Below are 27,427 nucleotides of genomic sequence, written 5' to 3' on the forward strand. Positions count from 1 at the left end.
GACTCATAAACTGTATTATAAACTTAGAAATGTTTGATTTAAGGCGATGCATCATGACAGAACCGTGGTTATATTGATTCGCTCTGACTGAGTGGAAACTGGTTTAAACTGTCTGTCTGTCTCAAAACTGTATGAGCGAGTCAGTCCACCCCGGAGGCCTGGGTCATCTCAGTATCTCACTCAGCGTCATTTTGAGATATGACTGATGACAACGTTTCATGGGAAGAAGCACCAGAGAAGTTATTATGGGAACAATTAGACACATTCTGCTCCAGGAGCCTGTCATGGGCAGCTCAATCTCCGGACCTGAACCCCACTGAAAACCTCTGAGGAAGAGGAAGGTGGATGGTTGCAAGCCATCAAACAAAGCTGAACGACATGCATTCTTGCACCAGGAGTGGAATAAAGTCACCCACGAACAATGTAAAAGACTGGTGAGCATGAGCCAAGGTGCATGAAATCAGGGTTATTCCACCAAATATTGATTCCTGAACTCTTAGTTAAAAGTTAAAACATGATGATTGTGATGTTTTAAAATGAATATGATCTTGTTTTCTTTGCATTATTTGAGGTCTGAAAACATTTTTTGTTATTTTGACCATTGTCATTTCCTGCAAACTGAGGTTTATCAGCGTGTACAGATATTAATTTTCATTTGGAATTTGGAAGTGATGTCAGTAGATTATAAAAATAAATACATTTATAAGATACAAAATGTATTTGTCATATCTGTGGCGTCTTCGTCATAGTAGTTTCCCATGTTCTACAAAGCAAATTAACAAACTTATGAACAGGGCTTCAGATCATTGAGTCAGTCTCACATATTCAACCAAGTAACAATATTTCCTCAATACCGCATCAAAATGTGGCCATATAATAACCGCCTAATTTGTAATTTGAATTGCCACATGGAGCGGAAAAATCCAAGTGTAGAGCAAATGAAATAAAAATATAAATTTATTAATAAATGTTAATTTTACTTAAACACATGCAAATAAATTGTAAAAACAGAAATACTGATCACAAATATATATATATATATATATATATATATATATATATATATATATATATATATATATATATATATATATATATATATATATATATATATGCGCTAATCTAGTCTTGCCGCGTGGGGGCAATGTCGGCTGAGAAAATTTGAAAGCTTGCCAGGATGACTTGAAGGATGATCATGCTTGGTCGAAAATAAATTAATTAATTCAGTCATACCTTCAGCTATCAGTTCAGAGCTGGGGTTGCCATTTCCAGATTGAAAATTGCAATTCAATTATCTTTTTTTAAGTTCATCAGTCCCTGCGACCTGGTTGTTGACTTGAATATACTAAAATGTATTATTTCAAATTCTTAACGTTATTTCACGCCAGCCAAAATCACATTATATCTGACGTGCTCCAAAAATCTGGATTGTCTCACCGCCGATCGAGAAGGTCGTTCTCCAAGAAAGAAATCTCACGTGACCACTCAGCGTCACTACAGGAAAACTAATATCATTGAATGGAAACATATCCAGAGAGAGCATCATATAAAAACAATATGAACAGCCAACATGTTTCTGCCATTTTCTTGTGAAATAACCATGAAAAGACACTCTCTCAAGTAAACATTTGGTAGTGAAAAAGTGTAACACTACTTTTGGAATTCTCCAGCAAACTTTGCATCTCCTCATCAGACCAATGTGAACCCTTTGGCGCTGCCATGTTGTTGTTGTGAATGGGTTGCTTGATATATAAACACAACGTCAGCACAGAACAACTCATCCAGCCATGTCGTACTGAGCAGTAGCTTACTTACAGTCCACTCTTACTGCAGAATTCGGCCGTTTTGCTAAAGCACGACATGTTTCCGCGAGTGTGACTCTACCTTCACTCTGAAGTGTATCATTCGAAATATGTTGGTAAATCCCAAAGTAGTCAAAATGCAATTATCATGAGAGATCCGCAGAATTTCAGAAAAAATACAACTCATCTTTTACTCATGTGGAAACACAAATTAAGATAAAAAGCATGTATTTATTTTGTATGTATTTGACTCCTATAAAAGAAATTATTGTCAAATGAAATTACAGAATTCTGTCAAGCAACACCCTGAAACAATATGTCAACAAAAGTTTCTTTTTTGTAAGAATTTAAGAAGGAAGGAAATCAGAAAAATAAATAAATAAATAACGGGATGTAAAATGAGATACACATATGAATGCTAGGGGTAAAATGATTCGAATGATTTTTGTGCTTTTTGTTTGGTGGATTGTTTAATTGAACTGAGATATTGTTGTGTTTCAATGTAAAAACCAGGCAAGGAGGGGGATCTGTGAGCAGATTTGGATTTATGGATATGGAATTTGGGTGATATTATAATGAAAGTAATAATAAAATAAGCGGGACATATGTGCTCTTCATAGAAACCAAAAACGACATTCTTCCAAAATAATTCAAAATTAGTTATTATATTGTTATTAATGAAGTCACAGACCTCCTGCCAGACAACGGGTCACAGCCAAAGGAGATGTAAAGTGGATTCAGTGGAGGATTTACAAAAATGACACGTGGTGTCAATATATTTCTGAAATCTTTTCTTATTGAATTCTCTGCTGGGACAGATTCTACCTAAAAGATTAACAATGCTCGGCTAATGTCACCAGATCTGCACCCCAACAAAACACAGTTTGGGGAGACCGTTGTAGCGTATTGAGAAGACCACTAGAGGGAGTCACTGAGCCCCAGCTGGGGCCTTTAAGACCCTCTTCTTGGGTCTGCACCAAAGACTGCTGATTGGTTGGAATTACCCACAAGGGCGGACGACTGACCAATCGCTTTTGAGTAGTTCAGGTTTTGTTGCTAAGGCACTACGCCGGTAAATGCTCTCAGCGGTCGTCAACCACAACTTGAGTCTTGGCTTAGTCGCCTTCTCGCTGATCTTCGTCATTTACGGCCGCTGACTTTGCGAAGGCTGAGCTGTCAGAAGTCTCACTTTAGCTCGTAAACTAAACACGCCCACATGAGGCAGCGCCATTCGCTCCGCCTCCTCTCGTGTCATCTGACACTTCAGCCAACAGAGGCGTCCTCTGTGTTGCCATTTAAATCTCCCGCAACACGCCTTTCCTCCATTAAACAAAAAAACAAAACGACTCATTTTCCGCGCGCATTTAGTTTCTGCGTGTTGTCATGTCAATAAGACGCCTAACTGATCAGGGAATGGCGTAGTGGGCAGCTTTGAATCAAGCGTTTAAAGTACTCTTTTGGCTGTACAGTCGGATTTGCATCGCGGCCGAAGCCGGGTGGGTGACGATACACCTGTGCAGAACACGAATGTGGCATTTCAGACGCAAAGAAAGGTTTGTCTGCGAGCACAGTCCTCAGAAAGCGGATTTAAAAGCCGGCCATGCCTGCGTCTGGCTCCCCTCCCCTTCTTCCTTCTCCCTGCAAAACGTGACAGGTTCAAGAATGACTTCTCTCATTGGCCCATTCGTCCGATTGACAGTTCTTGTTCCCGCCCCGCGAGTCTGCTACGAGGGCTCGAGCATCGGGAGAGTGGAGTGGAAACAGGAAGAGAAGGAGCAGGGAAGAAAGGAGACTGAGGAGAGGAACGGGTGAGACAAGGTGGTGGAGAGAGACAGGGAGGAAAAGGGGAGCCGAGGGGCGTGTGGACCAAAGGGAGCAAAACAAATAAAGGTAATAAAATTGATATTTTGGACGTGGCGATCCGCTACTGCTGCTAGAGATGGTTGGCCTGCGCTACTTTGGTTATTGGTGCTTAGTATTGTGTGACACTGTCGTGCACATAGTCTGTGACTGTGAGCACACTGCAGTGTGTGTGTGTCTACAGACATGCATGAAAGAGACACAAACGCAGACATACACACACACACACACACACACACTCACAGGCTCGCGCGTGCGCGCGCACGAGCATGTACACGTGCAGACAGAGCTGAAGCAGAGATGTGAAAGATGAATGTGGCTCAGGGGTTTCCGTGATAACATGTTCAGCTGTAACTGTTGAACATCAAGAGTGTGGTGACTGGAGTAGTGTCAGTCAATGTTTACTACTTCTGATCCCGAGTAAACCACCAGACGCAGAGAAACTTCTGCCGTCTGTTTGACATAAATCCGGTGTGTGTGTCATTTGTTTTAAAATATTGAAGCTGTTGTATTGTCTCGTTGTACACAAACAGCAGTAACTAACCAAAACTATGTGCACAATCTGAGACTGACAGTGTGTTTAAAATTCTGTGCTCAAGATTGTAGGTTACAAATCCCCCACATAAACAGCAACTGAAGTGCCCACACACATGCACCCAACAGTGCCTTTGAACCTGTTGACCTTTCTCCTCGTCTTTGTTCCTGCTACCCCACATTTCTCCTTACTTGTTGAGGACGTATATTTCTTGACTTAACTGTGGTACATTCCACCAGCAGATGTTATTTAGAGGAATAAGGGGGTAGAGCACTGGGTAGCGGGGCTGCAGGGAGGCTATTTTTAGATTTGTGATTGATATTCAGTCTGTACTGTACATTCTCCACCTGAGGTTATTTTTATCCCGGGCCTTATCATGTTAGCATATATAAAATATGTCTAATATGCAGGTCTTTTTCACGGCTGTGCCAATATCATCTCCCTTTACCTTTGCTTCTTTCCTTTCCTCCTTGTGGTTGCTAGCATAGCAGCTGCCCAGCCTTCCTTTTATGGTGTAGGAGTCTTGCAACAGACATGAAATATATGCACAAGATGCACATCTGCAGTGGTTTGCTGCAGCTGGCATGCAGCCTCTGACACTGTTCGATACAGAAAGAAGCTAGAGGCCTTAGTTCTCCCAGTTCTGGGCTAAGTGATATCATTGGTTGCCTAGGATACAGGGACACGGCGTGCAGTGCAAAGGAATACTCAAACCCTGAAACAGAAAGGAAGCAGCTGGGATATTGGATATCAAGAAATAAACAGAGCCTTGTTAAAACTAGTTTAGTGGACAGGCAGAACAATGGAGGCCATTAGGCGTTTCACACTATCATCCTTTTTGTTTTGAACATCTAGAAATTGTATTTTTTGTTTACTTAGTGCTTCTTGCTGACGATCAAAAACAAATATTGTAAGACATATGGATACACGGAAGTGTCCAAAGGAGACACTTCCTGTATTTATGCTCCAGTCTGAGTAGCATAACACCCCCTCTATCTCTTCCTTCTCCACAATGTGTGTTTTTGTCTTTCTGCCAGATAGTGGAGGGCAGGCATGTCTATTTAAAGGGAACAGGGTGCGCACAGGTCTGCTGTCTGGCTATTGCTGACTGCTGACTTCATCAGAGAGTCTGTCTCCTCTTTTTCACCTACTTCCATGGTAAGGTAAAGCTGGATACTCACACCTCCCAGGCAGCGTGTGACTGTTTTATGTCAACAATAGTAAATCCAGGAAATTCAGTTTTCAGAGATCCAGTTTGAGGAACTCCATTGGTCAATGGTGGTCATACCCTGTTACAAGAAAAGAATCATGTGGGCACATCCATTTTTGAAGATTCAAGTTGAGTAAATAAACTTTCAAAGGTTTTTTCATTCATGCTCCAAATGACGTTTATGAATGATAACTTTCTAATTAATAACCAGGAAATAGCTCAGGGTGAAATTGTTCTTCTTGTGCAACTTCAAATCACGAGTTTAAAACTACTTCAAGACAGATTATTTTCAATTAGTAGAGGTTTGGGATGTTAGTGAATGCTTTTCTCTTTGCATATTATAAATGTTTGATGAATGTTTCATTTGTAGCTACTACGTTTAATCTTAAAATACATTTTTAGATTTGCAGATTAAGATAAAAATCTCTTATTTTGGAAAGCAAATCTCTGTTCAAACAAGACGCACGCCGAGATTCGAGGAGTACTGTTTAAAGTCCACATTCTTGGATGAAGGGTATTTACTTAAAAGCATAGAGTTCCCCGACAGTAACACTACTCCTTTTGCACATGGCATCGTTTTTGGTCTTGGAGCTCAATTCCAGATGTCTCACCTCAAGCCTGCGCAGATGGATTTAATATTGGACGCGCAGCACCATTGTTGTGTAGACATGAGCCAGGACTGCTGCTGACTGACAGCTCCTCCTACAAAACACTAACAAAAGTGTGTGTCCATGGTGCAGCAGAGAGGCTTTGGAACAGATGGTGTATGTGCTGTTTTTGTTTCAAACCCTGGCAAAACATGACCCACCTCTCTCAGTTTCCTGCATTAGATCAGTTCAGTGAGTGACTGCCCTAATATAAAGTGTGAGATAACATGATGTGCAAGCCCACCTCTAATGATACAACTTTTAGGAAGTTGAAAACGACACACTGAATATGTCACTGTAACACTCTTGCAAACAATGAACAAGGAGGTGCACTGACTATGTATGGTCTGTCAGTTTTATTTTGCCGAGGAGTTAATCTACAAATTTTGCAAGTTCTTGTTCAATTATGGTGTTAAATAGTGTGTTTTGCAGCAAAGATGTTGTGTTGACTTTCCAATAAGATGAACATCAATTGCTGTTAATGTGACTAATAGTGTGACTAATTTTATTTTTGGTGTCGATGTTGTTCAAGCAGCTGTGAAGGCATACTAAGCGCTGCACATATAATCAGTCATAGCCAATAATATCGACACCCTCTCTGTTTATTAAATGTGACACCTGTCATTGAAAATTGTTTAATATCCATTGGGTTTCGTCTTTTGTTCATATTGGACAACATAAAAATGGGTAGAAAAGTCCAACTTTGAACAATCGAATGCAAACCTCAGAACAGGACCTTAACAGTCATCTCATAACATCACAATTGGAAAGACATCCTTTGTGAAGAGTAGCTGAAATCAATCGCTTTTTATATTCCATTACATTTCCTTTATTTGTCCCAAACATGTCACAGCAGTGACTTTCTTGCAGTTTTCCACCGGAGTGTCGTCCCCTATTCTTTTGCAAAGCACACAGGGTTTTTTCACAGTTGAAAGATATGTTCTTGCAACTACTGTTTTGTTTCTGCACTTGGGCTACATGGAGATCTGGGCTCATTGCTGGTCATCACAGAGCTGCCCAGTGCCTTGTGACATATTACCTCTCATGAAAATGCTGCCATCTGATATTGGGCTCTTCTTTGTAGTATGTTTCTTTGGTTGTCACCAGACTTCATGTCATTCACATCATAGAACCATCCAGACACGGCGAAGCAAAACATCTTTGACCGCCCGCCTTGTCTGACTGAAAAACATGTGTTCTTTCCTTGCAAAGCCTCATGTTGTTTTCCATGTACAGTGCTGTGATGACCAAAAACACATTTTTGCCCCACCAAACGGTAGTTCTCCCACAAGGATTGAGGCTTGTGACAAATTTTAGTTTCGCTGTTTTATGCCTTTTCGTCAGTGGTGTCCTCCTGGATCTTGTTCTGTGGTGTCCCTTTTTATTCAGATGGTAATGGATCGTGAACGTTAACTCCACAGGACTTGTGTCTGCAGTAACTGTGTGACAAGACGGGGTTCAAGATGGGAATATTGCATTATTTTTAGGAAAACTGAACATTCAACTGAACAAACAATGCAACAAACAAGTTGCACAAATAAAAGTTTTGGGATTTTTTTGTGTCTTATGGAAGGTGGGTGACATGCATATCATGTCAGCTCTTGTGTGGGTAGAGAATGTGTAAATGTTGTCTCTCCTTGGTTTATAAAAAGGCTGCCAATATTTCATAAACAGCGGTGGCCGTGTGTGATTAGATAGTGGTTGAATACACAGTGCTTGCTCTGGTTGATTTATGATGTGACGACCAAACAGATGCTGTGCAGAAGAATATGCTACATGAAAAATAGTGGACACGCACAACAGGACACATCCTCCATTAGGATATTTCAATGTTTTCTATTTTTGTTAGTGATCTGTGCTAATGTTTCTTTTTTATTCTGCATCCAGGTGTGAAGTGGAGGGCCTCCCATACACAGACCAACACTGGTACCTATAAAATTTACTTTTTTGTTGGTTGATGTTTGCACTGCCATGTTAGTCAGTTTTCCCCATCTCCGATTTACTCATTTCTTCAAGGGTTTCATTCAGTGAAATCTCTTTTTTAATCCAATGAATTTAATTCTATTGACGACAAAATGTTCAGACTATTTATTTTCTTCTGCTCTGTTTCCATTTCAGGCTGCATGTATCATCCGGCAGAGCTGTACTCTGGTCGTAACACATGGGACTCCTATTCTGCTGGGGGACCTAGCAGAGCTAGACCATGGGCTCCTGCAAACAGGCCATGGAGTCACGCTGAAAGGTGTGTGAAACATCTCATGTCTGTTTCTAGCATGTTATGTAATGACAAATAGAAATATGTCCCATAATAAATGATGAAACAAATCGTGTTATTTGGTTATAAAAGCTTGGAGTGGTTTCACTGTTGCACCTACTGCTGATAATAGAATGAGGTGTGTGACTGAGAGGATAAAATGAAATGCACTTCAAAGCTGCAGAGAAGAAAAAAACAAAAAGAGCCTTAATTGTCACTGTGGAATGTAGAAGAACTTGAGGAGTCTGTGACCCCAAACTGGGGTCACTGAGGCAGGTGTGAGTGTGGTCTGGGTTGACTCAAGAAAAAAAAAAACTCACTTCAGAGCACTGAATTATTGTTTAATCTGTTACGTGGAGTGGGTTGATCTTTTGCAAAGGCTTTTGGAAATTAATATCTAAATATATATCTAATGCAGCTCTGAAAATGCGCTTGAATTTCTTTAACAGTGAATGGAGCGAACCCTTTACTTTGTCTTCATTGCAGGTGCCAAGGAAGTCGCAGTCAAACCAATCATCCACCGTTAAGTCGTCTTTACAATCGGTGAGTTTGATCATCCAACCTCCCAAATCATTTGATGCATATCCTGTGCCCAATTTTGATATGTGTATCTTCAGTCTGGCATTTTTTTTTTCAATTTAGGGAGGAACGAACAATTAACCATGCCCCGGATAGGAACCACTCTCACAGCTACCGGCAGCCTTTACGCTATTGGGAGGGCAAAGAACCAGCATTTGGGGCCCACAACTGGCATCACAACTCCACACGCTCATTCCACAACAGAGTGGGCAGCAACAATGGTTATCCAAATGGAGCTGGAAAGCGTTACACAAACTGGGACAGCCATGTCAGCAATGCACCGGTGAGGCCAGTAATGGACACACAATTTGTTTTGTTTTTTTAGTGATATACTTTGGTAGCCTATTTACTGAGGTTCCGGTTTGCATGTATGAATTTGTGAGCGCAGTCTACAATTTCTTGCGTGTTGCTGCTGGGTTTATGTGTTTTAGACATACCAATATTTGCATGAATCATGGTTTTTTGCATCTGAGATTTTGGGACGTGAAGACAACTTAACTGACCTTCCTACTCAGATTTTACACTGATGGCACTTCTAAGATACAGAACAGACAAATGTAAATGTTGCTGTGCACTGGAGAAACTCTGGGATAAGTATGTTAATGATGTAGTTGTAAGTTTTTCTAGCACAGCAGCACGAGTGCCTTGTGCGGACTAGTTGAAGGTTGTGTACAGTAGATAATCACCCAGATCCACATTTTTAGACATCCGACCATGATACTTGAATTTGGATTTCAGACCCTCACTGTTGTAGCATAAATAAATAAATTTTTCAGACGGACAAGTGACGTAGGACAGACATCTGATGTCCAACAGAAGATATATTTGACGAATACAAGGACCTAACACTGCGTTTAAGAATCAAATATAGCCAACATGAAGTTTCACTGCACTGTTCGTTCACATGCTGCAAAACCTTTCTTGTTTTGTTATGTCAACGAACACCACGGCTCTATTTTATTTGCGTGTACTTTGGGTTCGTACTGACTCACACGCGTAGCACATCCCAGGACCAAAGTAAGAGAGTTTTCTGGGTGTGTTCTACTCAGTGCTCGTGTGCTTTTCATGTGTAGTCTCAGACCGCTGCTCTGTGAGCTCACTGCAAACTGTGGATGGGCCTCCTAAGGCACGTCTCCCGCCTCTCACCAATGTACTGGAAATTCATTCCACAGTTTGCAGTGAACTCACAGATCAGCTGAACTGTGAAGAGATTTCAGCTGAAAACATGAAGCTCAGACTCAGATCTGGAATCGGTCATCATTGCTGTTCGGATTGCCAATTCCTGATCTGTCAAAAAAGTTGGTATCAGACCCCGATACTGATACTGGATCAGATCAGTCCAAAAACTAGACTTTCAGCCAGTCAAATCAATCACCGGATTGAGCACTCTAAGATTGCATGATTTAATTCATGCGAACCTTGGATAAATCCTCTCAATATGATTTTAAACATCCATTCTAGAAGAGTTTTATTTCTTGACCTGCAGCGAGGATGCCCTAGGATGCACCACAACAGCAGAGAGCCTCAGCCTTCACCAGAGAAATGGGCTCAGTCTGAATGTCGCAGGAGTTTCCCAGATCGAATGATGAACAACAGACCAGGACCTTGGAAGCGACCAGCCCCACACCAGCATCATAATGAAAGGCACCAGCACAGTCCACCCCCACGTCAACCCTTGTCTCAGAGGGACCAGTGTCTACCCAAGCGGAGTAGAGACTCATGTCCTGAAGAGGTGACTTCATTCCTTCCTGTGTGCCGTCCCAACTGTATGCTGACATTCACACTTGTCACACTTGTCTAGATCCTCTCTGGACTGAAGCCTGCCAGGGATCCCTCACCAACTCGCCGTCACCACTTCAACAAAGATGACCTGAATCCTCCTCAGGACAAGGCAGCTCATCGCCACTCAAACCACAGGACCTCAGCAACACAGCAACAGGTTGAATTGAAGTCCATTTCATTGTGTGTTTGTATTTACTTATCCTTGCAAGACATACTAATTTGTAATAGAGGCATCAGGAGGCTTGTGACCTCATCATTTCTGGCATAGTTATCTAGTCAAGTCAAATTCAGACTGCAACAATTATTGTCCAATTATTGCATCACTATGTTTCCATTGTCTTCTCGCTACGTTCAGACGACATGTTTTTTAACAGCTTTAACTGACATGAGAGCGAAGTCAAAATCTGTGTTTGCACTTTTTAGGAAACCTCTAAAGTAAGAACTGGAGGACATGGCTTCAGCCACACAGAAAACCAGAGTGGTGACCGACCACCACATCTTCAACACAAAGCGGGCAGTTTGCAGAAAACACCGTCTTCACCAGCAGACCACACCCGTGTGCCTTACAGCCAGTCAAATCATCATCACCACGTGCAGCGGCACACAGACCACCACCAAACGCTGCACCACAAGCCACAGTCCTCTGAGGACTACCAGAGACCTCCCAACAAGCTAAGCACAGTGAGATATTTTCTTTCTTTTCAACTTCTAGTTTGCTTTACAAATGACATCCTGAATTTTAGTGTCCAATCCCCCATTGTTGCTTACATGGTTATTATTAATCTGGATTGTATTTCTAGAGGCAAAAAATAGTCAAATAATAGTAGCCACATTGTGGATGTGAGCAGAATCTAACCAGATTTTATTTATTTAACCGTGAGGTGCAGTTAGCCTTAACAATGTTGATCATGTGATTGATCCAGCAAAAGCCTTTGTGAAACTGTAGTCCAAAATGGGAAGACGTCACACTGATACTGTACGTCTGGGGTGTGAATTTTGTACTGCTTTTCACAATAGTTCATATTTCACCTCGCCTTGAATGCATATCAAAAGAACCCCCATGTTGTTTCTAAGAAACCCGTTGAGAAGGAGAATGCCTTTATTGTCATTATACAGATGTACAATGAGATTAACCACCATCCGGGGTCAGTGCAAAAGAGCAGTATAAAAAGATAAATAAAACCTCTAATAAATAAAAGCTCTGGGTATAAAATAAATATTTACAAAATAAACAAATGTGCACACTCATTGAATTCTTCATGAAGTTCCCATTCATGTGAAAGAAAATCTGATCTTGAGATAATGGACCGTTTCAACACAGACAGTATATTGAAAAACATTTGAATCTGGACCTAATGCATGTGGATTATCTTTCAATCTGGCACATTTTGGTTAAGTCACATATAAAGGTGGCAGGATCAATCTAAATATTGATTATATCAAATACCAGGTTCAGGATCAGTAATAGAACAACTCTTTCACGATGAGATTGATATTTTGTTTTCAGTGTTTTATGACTCTGGCAAATCACTTGTGCCCCCTCAGAGAGTCTGCATTAGTGTAGCCTTTCTCCCTCTCTCTACCATACTCTCTCTCTCCCCTCCCCCTCTTTTGCACGGCTGGACCTACAGAGAGGCAGAGAAATGACATCACGGTGGCAGGAAGAGGGGGGCTTTTATACAGTACTGCTGAACAAAACTGCTTCATCAGAAAAAAAATCCACACCGAAGGAAAACTGTGGGCAGCATAGCAAACACTGGGGAGAAGAGAGAGGCTTCTTAACTTGAGTCAAACCCCCTGCGTGCAGACAGTGGCTGCTGCAAGAGCCTTTAAACGAATCCTTCTGGAATATCCTGGTGGATGATGAATTGGTATGGAAGTTTAGCCTTGGACAGGTTTTATGCTAATTTTCTGCAGGTATGAAAAAGTTTCAGCCCAGTAAGCTCACTGGGAGCAACTGATGTTGTTGGTGATATGATATGAGGTGGCCTGTCACCTGCACAGTCCATCCCAGATTTTCCTTTTTTGACTGCCATTACTTGGAGGTCAGGAAATAACCTGTCTGTTATATGTCAATATTCTGTTTTGTAGTGAGTGATCGGACGTGGTTTGGTCCTCTCCTCTTCTATGCATGAGATTGCATTTTGTATAGAAATTCTGTCTGACAAGGTCCTGAACTGGCCTGTTGTTGTTTGGCAGGAACCTCAACATCAACATGTAGGGGATTCAGCCAACTCACAATCTTCAGGTGCCGACTCGCCCTCATATTCATCCAGGTGTCCCAAAACTGGTATATCCACTGTCCACAGTCCTTGCAAACCCTCGAGTCCTGCCCCGTACACACCTGGCAGCAAAGAAGATCCGTTCCTCTGCCAACAGAAAGCCCATGGTAGTCCCAATGGCGGCTCCGGACAGAGCCTGGAATCAGTCAGCCCTAACATGGCACAGTCCAGTCTCAACTGCCATTCGTCTGATTTAAAATCCAAAAGGTCTTCTCCCCCTTCCGGCGTGTCAGCAATCAGATCAAGCGCAAACAAACTTGAGCAGGAAGTCAAAGGCATCCAAACATCACTGTGCAAACAAAGAGATAAAAATGCAAAGAAAGGGAGGAGTGATGAATTCCAACTTGGGAGTGGGAAGATTTACATTAAAGACAGAAAGCATAAAGAGGAAAAGAGATTAGAGAAGAGGAAAGAGAAGAAGGATAAATTGATAAAGGAAAGCAAATCACAGCCGAAAACAAAACATAAAGGAGAGTATTCGCTGGCATCCTCTGCAGAGAGCAAAAGTGCTAAAATCACAACAACAAATGAAGCTCATGCGAACCGGGAGAGGTCCGTCGGTCGCCCACCCAAACACAAGCACAGAGAGCCCAGGAATCGAGTGGAGAAGACATCATCTATAAATCCTTCCTGTAAGAAAGCGGCTCGTCTCGATCAGCCTTCGCTGCAACAAACCTCTAAATCTCAGCACCATAAATGTCGGAAGAAGAATAGAAGTTCTGTCAAACCTTTTGTGAAAGAGGTTCAAATGAAAGATGCCAGCTCCAAACAAATAGCGACTGCTGCCTCGCTCATTTCTGTGGGTGAACCTGGAGCAGATGGTGATGCCGAACTCCCCTCTGTTCTAATCAAAGCCTTGGAGCCTCTTGACTGTGCAATCTCTGCTGAACAAGCTGGCACTGAGCAGCGACCCGTTCTCAGTGCACCAGATCTTCAGCCTGTGGCTGTGATCGGAAGTGGCACTGAAGTGGGAGACATTGCAAACACCCCACCAGTCCTCAGCTGGCAGGGCTCGCCAGTATCAGACCTGGGAGAGGATGAGGAGGAGCTAGAGAAGGGAGTCATCAGAAGACCTGTACTCCAGGCCAGCCCAACCCAGTGCCTTTCTCCTCCTCCACCACTTGACTTTGAGGACTTTGATAACCTAACTGAGGATCCCAGTCAGTCTTTAAACACTGGTTTGGAACTGCCCTCACAAGAGAAAAAGAGGGAAGACAATGAGAAGATGGTGAAAAAAGAGCAATCCGGATCTTTTCTTCGTGAGTTCAAACACCATAAAGCAGGGCTCGATGATGTCTTCAAAAGCCTTGCAACCTTTCTGGGTGGACAGAGGGTTACATGTCGAGGTGGACCATTTGGGGGGCACCCTGCAAGCCCTTCGAAGATGGTAAAATTTGCTTCCTCTCTGTCGCTAGGGCCAGAAGTCTACAATCAGGAAAGCCAGGGTTTATCCATCAAGCTTGAACCCATTACATCCCGCACCTCTGATAATCATTCAGCAACACACTCTACCTCAAATGCAGTGTGTTTGACTGACTTGAGTGAGCCTGGTACCAACAGCCTTGAGCAGAAGAGGCAGCAGGAACCCGATACAGACTGTAAGGAGAGACTACAGGTTACAGAAGAGAGAGTTGATCCCGTTGGTCACAGTGCATCTCTTCTGGATGCTTCTTTGAGTGCAGAGCTGAGAGTGACCACCACACACACACTCCTCACCACCGCCTCGAAGGATGAGGCGGTGCTCGGCGTGCAGACAAAACACAGAGCCAAAAACAGGAAACGAAAACAAAGAGTCAAGGATGGAGAAAGAGAAGGGGAGATCCAGACTAAGATAAAAAAGGATAAAACTTGTGACACCAATCAGAAAAAACGTGCAAAAGAAAAGGAGCATTCGGGAAAAGGATTTGCACATAAAAAGCAAGTTTCATTCTCAAAAAGTTCAAACCAGGGTACTAAAAATAGCCACGCTCACAAGAGATCTCAGCAAGGCAAGGGTTCAAAGAGAGACAAATCTAACAGGAAAGTTGTAAAACAGGAGAAGAAAGAGCTTCAATCAGCAGCCAGCTCGGTCGCAGTGCAATCCAAACAGCGTGCCGCTGAACCTGTCCGTCTCCCTCCCCGTTTGTTCGCGTTACCTGAAGCTTTGCAACAGCGAGCCTTGTCGCTAGGCTTCACCAAGGATCCCAGGGTCCTCTTGGTCAAGATGAAAATAGATTGCGGGCGGACATTCAAAGTGTCAGAGTTTACGGAACAAAACATCCCCCTTTCTGAGCTCTGCATTAAAAATACTGGCTGGGAAGTGATTCGATCCTGCAAGTAAGTACTCTGGCTATATTACTTGTATGAAAGACACATTTTCTTCATGGATTTACCTTCTTTCTTTTCTAGGTCTGCAAGAGTGACAGGAAAATTTAAAGAATCCTACCTGCTTCCGACGCTCTCTGTCAAACCCATCATGTCCATCCAAACCCCAATTCCACGGGAAAAATTAAATCCTCCCACTCCGAGCATCTATGTGAGTTCACACCTATCATACTTTCAAACAGTGTGTTTAATAACAAATGGAGAAAATTATTCGGTTTTATTTATTGCAGTTGAAAACAAATGATTGAGTCGAATTCAGCACAAGATAAGCTTCGTGCTGCTATCATCATTGATGTTTTATCATCATTGTGGTGTGGGGAGTTTGCTCAGAGTTTTATTTTTTGATGGTCATATGACAATCATGTCTTCTCTCTGCAGTTGGAGAGCAAGAGAGACGCCTTCTCGCCTGCTCTTTTGCAGTTCTGCACTGACTCCAAAAACGCAGTCACCGTCATCAGAGGTCTTGCAGGCTCCCTTCGCCTTCGTGAGTCACTCCTTATAGACGTCATCTCAAGATTCACAGGGACCTTTTGATTTTGTTCAAGTAACAAGCGGCTGATCATCAATCAGCTCTCCTCATGGGAGATGTCAAGTCCGACCTCTATTGCACCTCTAATGTCACCGACTTTACTAGTGATGGTGGTGTGTATGTGGTGATTTTCTATTGAAATACAGGTCCCAGTGCCTTTATCACACTTGTATGAACCACATTTGGCCCACAAAGTCATTTTACCAAGCCTAAAATGACATTTGTTTCCTACTCTGTGTTGATGTTGTGGTCAATGGAGAATCCCAGTGGTTAAGCTGAGGTTGTAAACACCAAGTATGAGCGTGGGCATGAATACAGAAGCTGTGGAGGTGGAGGAAATTTGTTGAAGGTGGGGAAACAAATGTGTTTTTATGCTTCAATGACAGTTCCTTGATTGGTAAATGTAGGTGACACCAGTAGCACAAAATAGAGATTATTCTGCTAAAATTGGACAAAAAAATAATCATGATAAATGTCATTTCAGCGATAATAATAATCAGTGACGTGCAGTGAGGTTTATGGCTGGCGAGGCACTGACTTCAGATTTATAAACAACCCTACAGAGTCTATTCACCATATGACTGGCAGCAGTTAACAGGTTATGTTTAAAATCTCATATTGGCTTTTTTACATACAAACTGTATATACAAAAAAGCACAAAAAAAAAACAAACAGCAACTACAAAAACGTTATTATGGCCTTTTTGCTGCTTGGCGAGGAAGCAGGTGGAATTGATACGATTTTTTAAATTTCCCTGTTCTCTTTTATTCTATCCTGGATATCCCAAATGTTTTTAGTGCGATCTGGCTTTGAATGTGAGTGGTCAACCAATCATGTTTTAAGAGGCTTCTCTGCAAATTCTTCAGATCACAGTATCCCATCTGAGTCCAGACATTGTCACAAGACGAGAAAAGAAGGCAGGAAAAGCAGAACAGGCGGTTTCTTGCTGGACATCCACATAGCCATCCTTTTCGTGTGTACCACTCTGTTTCGTCCCGTAGTCTGAAGCAAACCCTTGAGCTCCTGCATTGGTCTTCCGGGACTTGCGATGTGTGCGGATGTTTGATAACTCACATGTTTTCGCCTTCAATAGGCTGATAAACAACTTATTTACAGACAGATTTGCTTAAATAAATAATGCCTAACTTACAGTAACTATTGTCACTGCTGTGGTCTCGCTGCAGCGCAGCTGTCTGCATGTAGAACAGCAAAGAGGAAAGACGCTGATTTCCCCCAAGTTACTGAAGATCACCAGACTATTCATTGATCATTTCTGACGTCTGGATCTGGACTTCACTGGTTAAAACCTTCTCAAGCAGAATCCCTTGGATCACAAGTGCCCCCTACCATGAGGCAGGAGAACTGCGTGCCTCGCTTTGTGGCTTTTCACGGCTGTTTTATGATCACTCAGCACTAGAAACTAGTAACACACATACAGTTGTTGACCCAAAAAAAATCACGATATCCATCAGCTATACAGTGGCAAAAGTGTTTGAACCTTTTAATAGTGATATACAGAGAGACAGCAATAGGTTCTCGCTGCATAGCAACGGTTAGTCGAGTCATTGCGCCATCTATGGTGAGGCTCAGCAGGTGGCTGCCTCACCACGCTTCTCTTCTCAGTATTTGAACAGTAAATGTGAAAGTTCAGCGATTTTCAATAAAAACCTAAAACTGGTGAAATTAAAAAAACATTCATTGTGTAAATCAGTGGATAAATATGACCATTTAACATATAACCCAACTCATGTCGGACAGGCTGCTCTGCCAGCTTTATTTAGCGGTTAAATTGAGCCGTCTGTCTGCTGTATCTCATGTCTCTTAACAGTTGACTTTAACTATGGACCAGTCTGGACACATTTCTTAGATGCTGTATTAGAAATAATGTGAATAAATGATCATTTGGACATATTCTTTTCTCAAAATGATACAAATTGTCAGTCCTTTTCACAATTCTCTCTCCTAAAATGGTTTTCATTGCTCTGTTGAAGATTTCAGTAATACTTTGACCATTTTAGAATTTGTTGATGGTCCTCATGCTTGATTGTAGCGTTAGCGGCGTATTAGCGACGCATACCAGAGCGGGTGTCCATCCAATATCCAACTGTTTCACCGAAGTGCCAGCGCAGCGGGACACCTGCATGTGGTGATGTGAATCTAGCCAGACGACCACGTCAGAGAACCTATGAGGACCACTCCATCTAATAAAATAAACACCGAACCAGAGACTTAGAGTCGACCACTCTCATCATCAAAAGTTTCCTGTATTAAAAATGAGTTTAAAACTACAATCATGAACCAAAGTCCACCAAACTATTCACAACTGTCACACGCTGGTCTCAAAGGTCAGGGTCTTGTCTCATTCATGCAGGTCCAACCAAATTTATCCTGAGATGCAGAATTCATTGTGGAGATTGTTTATGGCGGTATATTGTGTACGATTAGTTATTGCCCATCCCTACAGGAGTAGGTGTTTTTGTTGCTGTTTTTGTTCAACCCACGACTTTGGTCACCTGTATGATTTAATTTGAAACCTCCTACATAGTGTGAAGTGGAAAGTCAAAATGGAAACATAAGAAGGCTGCTGTTGATCATGGTATTGTGCTGGTGAAATCTTTACTGTGCAAAGTGGCCTGTTTTTTTTTTGAATATGTCCTTGAAAGTCGTTTTCTGTCCCAGACCTTGGCCTGTTCTCCACCAAATCTCTGGTGGAGGCCAACTCAGACCACGCAGTGGAAGTGCGGACTCAAGTTCAACAGCCTGCAGATGAAAACTGGAATCTCAACGGCTCATCACAGACTTGGCCTTGTGAAAGTAGTCGGTCACACACCACCATCGCCAAATACGCCCAGTACCAAGCCTCCAGCTTTCAGGAGAGCCTTCAGGTAGATGACCTACTGTTGACTGAAACAAGTCATGGAATTTATGCCCACACCATCAGAGGTGCATTGATCTGTTTTGTTTGTGTCCTCGATCTTGCTGTTACAGGATGAAAAAGACACCGATGATGATGATGAAGAAGAAGAAGAAGAAGAAGAAGAGGAGAGGGAAGACAAAGGCATGTCTTCAGATTCTTCAGACACAAATAAAGCAGCCAAAAGCAAAGGGACCACCTCATTGGCATCAGTGAAAGGCGACACTTCTTTGAACTTCAAATCATCATCAGTTCCCACTAACAGGTACTGGCCAATTCCTCACAGTGTCCTGACTTCAAATGTGAATTATCACACTCCTTTTCAGCCCTGAGCAGAAGTCCATTGGAAAGATAATCAAATTTGGGACCAACATTGACCTCTCAGATCCTAAAAGGTAATATTCGCGATTCAAACCAACGGCAGCACCTGACACTAGTGTCTTAAAATCGTTCTGATCTTGTTTCAAAGATGGAAGCCACAGCTGCAGGAGCTGCAGAAACTGCCCTCATTCATGCGTGTGGAGTCGAGCAACAACATGCTCAGTCTGGTCGGTCACACGATTCTGGGCATGAACACTGTCCAGCTGTATATGAAGGTGCCCGGGAGCCGCACACCAGGTCAGTGAGTAGTGTCGCAGTAGTCTGCTATTCAGTCAGATCAGTACCTGTTCTGAGATGTAGTCCAGCTAAAATGGGAACCTCCCCTTCAGGTCATCAAGAGAATAACAATTTCTGCTCCGTCAACATCAACATTGGACCTGGTGACTGTGAGTGGTTCGCCGTACACGAGAACTACTGGGCCGCCATCAATAGTTTCTGTGAGAAGTGAGTCCAAGCCCTTTTTTTTCTCATTTCCTCTGACCACCCACTCTATATGATGTCATGTACTAAAATATCATTTATATATATATATATATATATATATATATATATATATATATATATATATATATATATATATCTGTCTATCTATCTATCTATCTATCTATCTATCTATCTATCTATCTATCTATATATATATATATATATATATATATTTAGTCATTACTTGAAATCTGTTAATAGAAGTTCAGCAATTTATTTGTCTTGTTCCATTTATTGTCAGGCACGGAGTAGACTACCTCACAGGGTCCTGGTGGCCAGTGCTGGAAGACCTTTACAGCTCCAACATCCCTGTATATCGCTTCATTCAGCGGCCCGGCGACCTGGTGTGGATCAACGCAGGGACTGTGCACTGGGTGCAGGCGGTCGGCTGGTGTAACAATATTGCCTGGAATGTGGGACCACTGAACTGTGAGTTTTAATTGAGCAGGGAAATGTTTAAAATCCTCTTAAGTCTGTGTTTCGTACAACAAGTGAAATGCCTGTGGTAACACTGAGTGATGCTGCTGTTTATTTTCCCAAGCCTACCAATATCAACTGGCCCTCGAGCGCTTCGAGTGGAACGAGGTGAAGAAGGTGAAATCAATCGTTCCCATGATCCACGTCTCCTGGAATGTTGCTCGTACCCTCAAGATTTACGACCAGGATGCTTTTAATATGATCAAGTAAGATATGTTTCTGGGCCGCTCTGATATTCAGGGCTATTTTTTTCATCCTCCCACTGTCTGCGTACTCCAGACACTGTCTGATGCAGTCCATCAAGCACATCCAGATTCTCAGAGACCAGCTGGTGGCTGCCGGGAAGAAGATTTGCTATCAGAGTCGAGTGAAAGACGAGCCAGCCTACTACTGCAACGAGTGCGACGTGAGTCCCCCGTCCCGTACGCGCCATCTGCCCACTTTGTCATCTCTGATGCGTAACAAATGACACTCTGGAGGATGAAGGAAACCTACACAGATGTTTGTCTGCAGGTGGAGGTGTTCGACTTGCTCTTTGTGACCAGCGAGAATGGAAGTAAGAAGTCTTATGTGGTCCACTGTGAAGACTGCGCTCGGGCCAAGAGTCCATCGCTGTGTGGAATAGTGGTGCTGGAACAATATCGAATAGAGGAGCTTGTGAGGACATACGACAGCTTCGCACTGGTCAGTCACTCCAGGTTTTTATTGAGGCTATATATATATATATATATATATATATATATATATATATATATATATATATATATATATATACACATACACATACACACAGCGGTACCTCAGTTCTCAACTGCAGGTGCGCTGTTCCTCTATGTGTGTGGCCGCTGCATGTGGGAGGGGTTGCCGAGTGAGTGACGTCTCTCCAGAAGTGAAGAGGTGCCCGGTGCGTGTCCAGCTCTGAATGTGCGCTTCTGTGCAGTTTGGCTGTGACAAAGTCATAAACCAAGTAACTTAGCTCTGTCCCAGACTCGCCTCATCCCTGTCCCAGCTCCAGCCCACAACAGGACATCAAACCCTGGAGTGAGCGCTCCAGCCTCGGAGGTGTGGAGAGCGAGCACCTCCCCTGTGACACTCTACCACGGTCCAGTGTGGAGACAGGAAAGGTTTTACACCTCAATATGAAGAAAAAACAGTCAGTAAATGTAGCTAACGGGACACGTCTGCATACATGTGTTATACACAATAACAAAGCGTGTCGCGGGTCAGCTGATCGGTTCACAAAAAAATCTTGAAGTTTTTGTTCAAATTCCAGGACGTTCAAAAACCGGTGGTACTACTGTACCGAGGTACTACTGTATATATATATATATATATATATATATATATATATATATATATTTTTTATCTTTTTTTTTTTGGTGGTGACACGGCAAGCAACGATGACAAACTGCGTTTTGAGACACAGCACTCACATGGTATCGTCAGATGAGAGTACAACGTACAAGTCCTTGTTTGAAAGAACATGTTTACTTCTTGTTTGAAGGAAGTAAAAGTGCTGTTAACAAATACAACTATGCAACCAATGAAGCGATTTGGCCAACGTCCCTGCTGAATAATTCCTTGTTCCTTGTTAACACCGCGGCCCATATGACTGAACTCTGCACAAAATTGTGGTGAGAATAAAGCACATTAACTAAATAAAAATCTACTACATAATCTTAGTTGAGTTCAACCCCCTGGCTGACACACAGCTAATAGAACTGGAATAAGCCATTCCCATAAACTCTTTCATGCAGTGTAAAGCATTTGCTGCAGTGCCTTGTGTGGTGACAAAATCAAGGGTGAAGTTGTGTTTTTCAAGGCCCAACCATTTCTTGAACTGTGTTTATTTGATCTCGAAGTTATGTATTGTGTTTACTAAAACATCATCAAGAGAATTACAAAACACTGTGTGTCCCAGTTTTGTTGCTAGAAGATGTCATGTGGGGCGTTTACATGGCATTTACACTTTTCTAGGAGGAGATAATGCAAATTACCAGCTGCTACCTGCGTTCTCTGTCTTTGTACCGAAGAAATTATTCATCGTGTGAGCTTGAATCGCAGTGTGAAGGAAGCATTGCATCCACAAAAGGCAGCGTGCGTGAGGAAGGCTTGTATCCTCAGCGATAGGTCACGACTCACTACGAATGGTTTCTGTGTTGATTGTTGATCATCGTGAGCCAAAAGCGCTGTTTAACAATGACCCTCTCCAAGGCTGTTGTGCTGGCCTCTCGCACGTCTCTCCATAACAATTTTAGTGGGCTTTTCTTTGCACCTGTTTTAGATTCTGCCTGCCATTTTAGGAAATCCAAATCACACACAGTCTTCCAAATTGCGCTTATTATTTACCACTCCGAAAAGGATCTTCTGAAATCAGCTGCACCATTTTTCTGTGGCTGCATAATGTGGAGTTTTGTTGTGATCACATGGGGCTCACCACTTCATGGCTTGCACGCACAATGGGGATTGAATTCAAGCCTTTATGTTACCAGCAAACAACTCCATGACTGTAGGAGCTGGAGTATATTGGACTGTATGTCCAGGAACATTTGGCAGCAAACTACTTTGAATAAATGTTTGTGGAAGCTTGGGGCTGAAGAATTTAATACAATTATTGGGTGTAGAGCACATGTGTCTAACACAAGGTCTGGGGTCCTAATCTGACCCGCCAAACCATTTGATGTGGCCCAAAAGGGCTTTACATACTAACCAAGACAAATTTAACATTTACCAAAAAAGCATCACTTCCATTCCAGTTAACTTTATTGGACTTGAAATAATTCAATGAAACCTCACATCATTTCTAAACTCCATCTAGCGCCATCTAGGACACTGTTTCATTGACCTTGCAATACTGTGTCATGATACCTCACCCACCCATCACTGGGCTCTGCCTGTTGCTGTCAGGTTTCAGGTGGTGAATGTTGCTTTTAAGTCTGTGTGCGACCCATGTTGGCGGTGCTGACTTGTCCTCTCTCCCCTGCTCCTCAGACCCCATCACCTCCCAGCAAATGAGGACGCCTCCACTGCACAGTCTTTCAGCCCTAAACCAAAACTAGTGGCAGCAAACATGATGTCTTCAAGGCCATCTACTCCTGCAGACACGCTGAGTCAGCCAATGACGTTTACCGGGTCTTGTTTACATCCCACCGTGAGGTATGGACGTTCAGCCGATCCAGCTGCACCGCGCCGTCTTCCCCATACCAGCTGCTGATTGGACTCCTTTTGAAGAACTAGAATGACTAGACTGGTACTGTCCATGACGACAAGTATTTCACGCGTGTACTAAGAGGTGAGCACTGAAGATCAGGTCTATGTTCGACGGACACTGCTGTGATTCAAAAGCATCAAGTAGCTGGTTTTGTGTGTTAATTCAGGTACTTTTATGCAAATTTAGACACTTTTTTACACCAATCTAGTGATTCTATGTCCATGAATTTGCTGTGACTCTATTTTACCAGCAGGGGAATCACTTCACGACAGAAGTAGCTGATTGTCCGAATAGCCGTCGTAATATTCACTGTTTGTTTGGTATCCAGGTGAACTGTCTGTAAAACTCTCTGAGGTGCTTATCTCTTTGGATCTGTCCCCCACCCGTACTGGACACGTTTAACCAGCCTAGAAGAACACCACATTGGCCTTGTCAGCTGTATTTAGAGGAGATTGTCATTACAGTAGAAAACACACGGAAAATACCGTTTATCTAAGTATAGAGGAGAAAAAAAAGAGCAAGCGTTTTTACTACTTTCTCTACAATACGGGTTTACTGGAGGACAGATATGGTTTCATTCCTAGTTGGAACTCAAATGTGTCCGTGAGTTTTCCTCGGATTTCTCTATCCCTGATCAACGGTCGTGCGTTCAGTGAGTCACCCCGACACAGACACCACGTTGTTTCTATTTTTGGAATATGGAGTAGAATCCCTCTTTTATACCTCTTTGTTGCGATGTTCTCAACTATAGACAGAAAGTAAATAATTGTAAATTGTGAAGGATTTTATAGGATTGGTGTGCACAGATGAGAGTGGAAGTGGGGCGTCGCTGTGGTGCTACTGGATAGCTTCATGTGTGTTGTTTAGATTGTGCAAAGTCACGCGACTCTGAGCGCACAATTGGTGTTACAGTCACCAGGTTGGAGCGTGTCATTATTCTTTTAAATGCAAAGTAGGGAGACGAGAGAGAAGTTGAATGATGAGGCAGCACGATAGCATGTACCACCCCATGTCACCAGTCCACTAAAGTACTGCACATTTAGACCTCAATATCTCCACCATCTTATCTGAAACTGCCCAATTCTAACTGGACCACATTAGTGAAGGACTACTTTTTCACCATGCAAGGGCCGTTTTATATTCAGATGCAAATACTCTAGTCATGGATGTAGACACCTTCTCACCGTGACCTGTCGTCCAGTTCAACCTGGAGCAGGTTCTGGTGCTCTGATTTCACTTCTGGTGGATGAAGGTTCATGAAACAGTGCCACTAGATGGCGCTATCTGTAGTAATATAAGGGCCACCTACTGAACTGGACCGGGTTTCGTGGACCCATCACTAGTTTAGATAGAAGCAGCGTCACGTCTGTCTCACACATCAGCAGAACAAGCTCACTGCGACTGACACACATGATTTCATGGCAATCTACAAAAATGCAACTGACTTTAGGGCTGAAACATACGGAGGATTTTTTCTTTCTGAATATTGTTGCCAGATATCTGTTGCAATATGATATGACAGTGTGTTTTGTGTAAACTAAGGGCTCGCGCAGAAGTGCCATTTACCGCTGCCATAGCTTTACATGCAAAACAAGCCAGGGTTTATGCTACATCGAGCGTCGCTCGCCGCCAATGAGAGCCTTCTGAATCATGATCTCTTTGTTCAAGATGAACTCTCACGTGCTCAAACGTCTTAAAATGAAGTAGAAACATAGGAACTAGTGGATAACACACGTGATGGAGGTGGACATGATAACGGTGGTTGTTTACTGAAAATCCCTGAAGAAGCATCATAACAAAATGACAGGAATATGTTTGATCCTTGTGGAACTTCAGTCACACATGGGTGAGTACTGCTGCATGTTGGAGAGAAACTTTAGTTTGAATGATTAAAAACTTTTTTTTAAACCTCCATGGTTTAAAAAAAATCCTGGTGGAAGCCCTGATACAATATATTGTTCACCCCCAAGCATTTTAACTGAACTGCCATTCACGAGAGCGTAGATTTTTTTAAAGCCCAAAAATGTATATATTTATGTGTAGGATAAGAAAACTTATCTTTGTTATTCCCACAGGTCAGACATTTCATTATAAATGAATTGATAAATAGCTGTTTTTTGTTCTGGTGTTGGCGGTTTTGCATCAACACCCTCTCTTCACGGTGTAACTGCCCTCCAACACACGCCCTGAAGTGAAGCAGCTCCACTTCCCTCGACAGATGGTGCACACCAGCGATGTACATAATGTATCCATTTCAGGTTGATACGAACTTCTGTGGTATTGTTCTCGATGAATCTGTATATGGTCCACCTCAGTCATTTGTTTTGTTGGTGCTTGAGCAAGACACTAAAGTAGTGTTTCAGTCCTGTTACTGCAACGGGGGGGACATCCTCTTTCTTTTATACCTCTTTTTTCGTTGTTCTTTTTTAGATGAATGAAAACTTGTGACATTATTTATACTGTACATGGTTGTTTTGTATTTATTGCATCATCAAGGTGACTCTTCACTTGACTCGGTGTTTTGAAGCTGTAGTGGGCTGGTGTGGAGAGCTGCAGTCAGGGGGTGGATTCTTTCCCATGGTGCTAGACCCCTGCTCGTCTCCATGCGCCGTTGATTCACTGTCTCACGCGGAAACAAGAAATCTCAATGACTTGGTGCTCAGAAACATTTCCACCAACAACTGCTAGCATAAATCCAATGATGTCTCGGTACTGTATGGACCAGATCGTGGCGAGATCTATCTCAAATCCTTTCATTGTATGAAAATCATAATCTCATGAGGCTTTAGTGGCTTAATAAGCAGTAGCGCTAGTTGTATTTCCCGACAGACGTTTTAGGGATGTGATATTTAATGGAGTGTGAGCTTTTTGTTCCCTTTTGTGTTGTGTCCTTTGATCTTATTTAAATGCAGTAACATTGTTTTGATTTCACCCGTTCCTTGACCTGTATGATTTTTTTTTTTTTTTGCTGCACTTAACTGTTTTAAAAGAACTTGCATAGAAGAAGACCTGAGCCAGACCTGTCTTAAATCGCTCTGTGATACTTTCTGTGATATAATTGTATTGTTGTTTGAGGAAATAAAATGTTTTGATAAATTATTCCAACAAAGATGATTCTGTTTTCTGTTTTGAATGTTTCAGCTTGGTCTGAAACAGCCTTCGTGTCAGGTTAGTAAAGAGAAGCTCTTGGTTTCGTTGTTAGATTCTATGTCAACACATCTGGAACCAGACACACTGCGGCCTGGTGGGGGCGTCGTAGCAGGTCCATACAGCTCGGTGTCAATCTTCTCCTGCGCCGTCCAGCTTCTTTGATGGCAGGATTGTGTTTAAAGCACTGGAGATATCCAGAAACATGACCCTCCCAGAGCTCTCGAGGGAGGAGGGTCTGCCACGCCAATCACCAGGCGCTTCTTGAGGGGTGATTTTCTGGGGACTGGAACCACCCAGGATCCATTTTTCATGACATCTTCTGAGTCCACTAGATGGCATTCTGCTCACTCATCTTTGGAAGAAGACTACTGTTTCAACTGAACCTGCGTGGCCAATGTTTCCAATGTATGAAACCTCATATAAAATAAATAAGTAAACAGTCCATTGTGATAGTGATGGACCTTCCAAAGACTTGACTCCATCCCGATGGTGACATCCAAGCTTGTACACATGTGCTCGCCCTCAGTTGTCTGTGCAGTCTCCGGTGAAGTGGTTTGCCTCTGGCTGTTGCACTGCATGTCCATTAGTTTGCCACATGCATTTTCCCTTCACCATTCTTCTAGAATCCAGCCAGAGACACGGGCCTCCACTGACCTGCTTTGTTCAGGAACTGATGAACTCGGGTGTTACGATCATTTTAGAGCATTTTACCAACAACAATGGAACAGTATACATTGATACATTGAGCAAAAATATATAAATAGATCTCTGAATACTCAGATAACAGGATTTTTTTTTCATTATTGTGTACTTCTCTTTTGGGAAAACTGTGTGCGCTCTCTTAATGAACCTGACAATGTGAAGAGGGCTCCAAATCAACATTAACATATTCAATAATTTGCTTTATTTTCCATTTGTGTGTGTCTTCTTCAACAGTTCTTGAACATAATTTTATCACATTTTAAAG

The 27,427-nt window shown here is 42.5% G+C and overlaps 1 protein-coding gene across 1 annotated transcript; it reads left to right on the forward strand.

The window, feature by feature from the left end:
* Positions 1–3,430: 3,430 nt before the first annotated feature.
* Positions 3,431–26,404, forward strand: LOC128748748 (uncharacterized). The gene is made up of 21 exons (XM_053847711.1): positions 3,431–3,692; positions 7,942–7,980; positions 8,173–8,296; positions 8,795–8,851; positions 8,951–9,170; positions 10,374–10,619; positions 10,689–10,826; positions 11,093–11,350; positions 12,869–15,267; positions 15,340–15,466; positions 15,694–15,799; positions 18,524–18,729; positions 18,833–19,023; positions 19,085–19,153; positions 19,228–19,376; positions 19,469–19,583; positions 19,864–20,051; positions 20,164–20,305; positions 20,379–20,505; positions 20,613–20,783; positions 23,091–26,404. The coding sequence occupies exons 3-21, from the start codon at positions 8,178–8,180 to the stop codon at positions 23,112–23,114; spliced, it is 5,052 nt and encodes a 1,683-aa protein (XP_053703686.1). The 5' UTR covers positions 3,431–3,692; positions 7,942–7,980; positions 8,173–8,177; the 3' UTR covers positions 23,115–26,404.
* Positions 26,405–27,427: the final 1,023 nt, after the last annotated feature.

The sequence above is a fragment of the Synchiropus splendidus genome, chromosome 17, assembly GCF_027744825.2.
Source record: "Synchiropus splendidus isolate RoL2022-P1 chromosome 17, RoL_Sspl_1.0, whole genome shotgun sequence".
Classification (NCBI taxonomy): Eukaryota; Metazoa; Chordata; class Actinopteri; order Syngnathiformes; family Callionymidae; genus Synchiropus; species Synchiropus splendidus.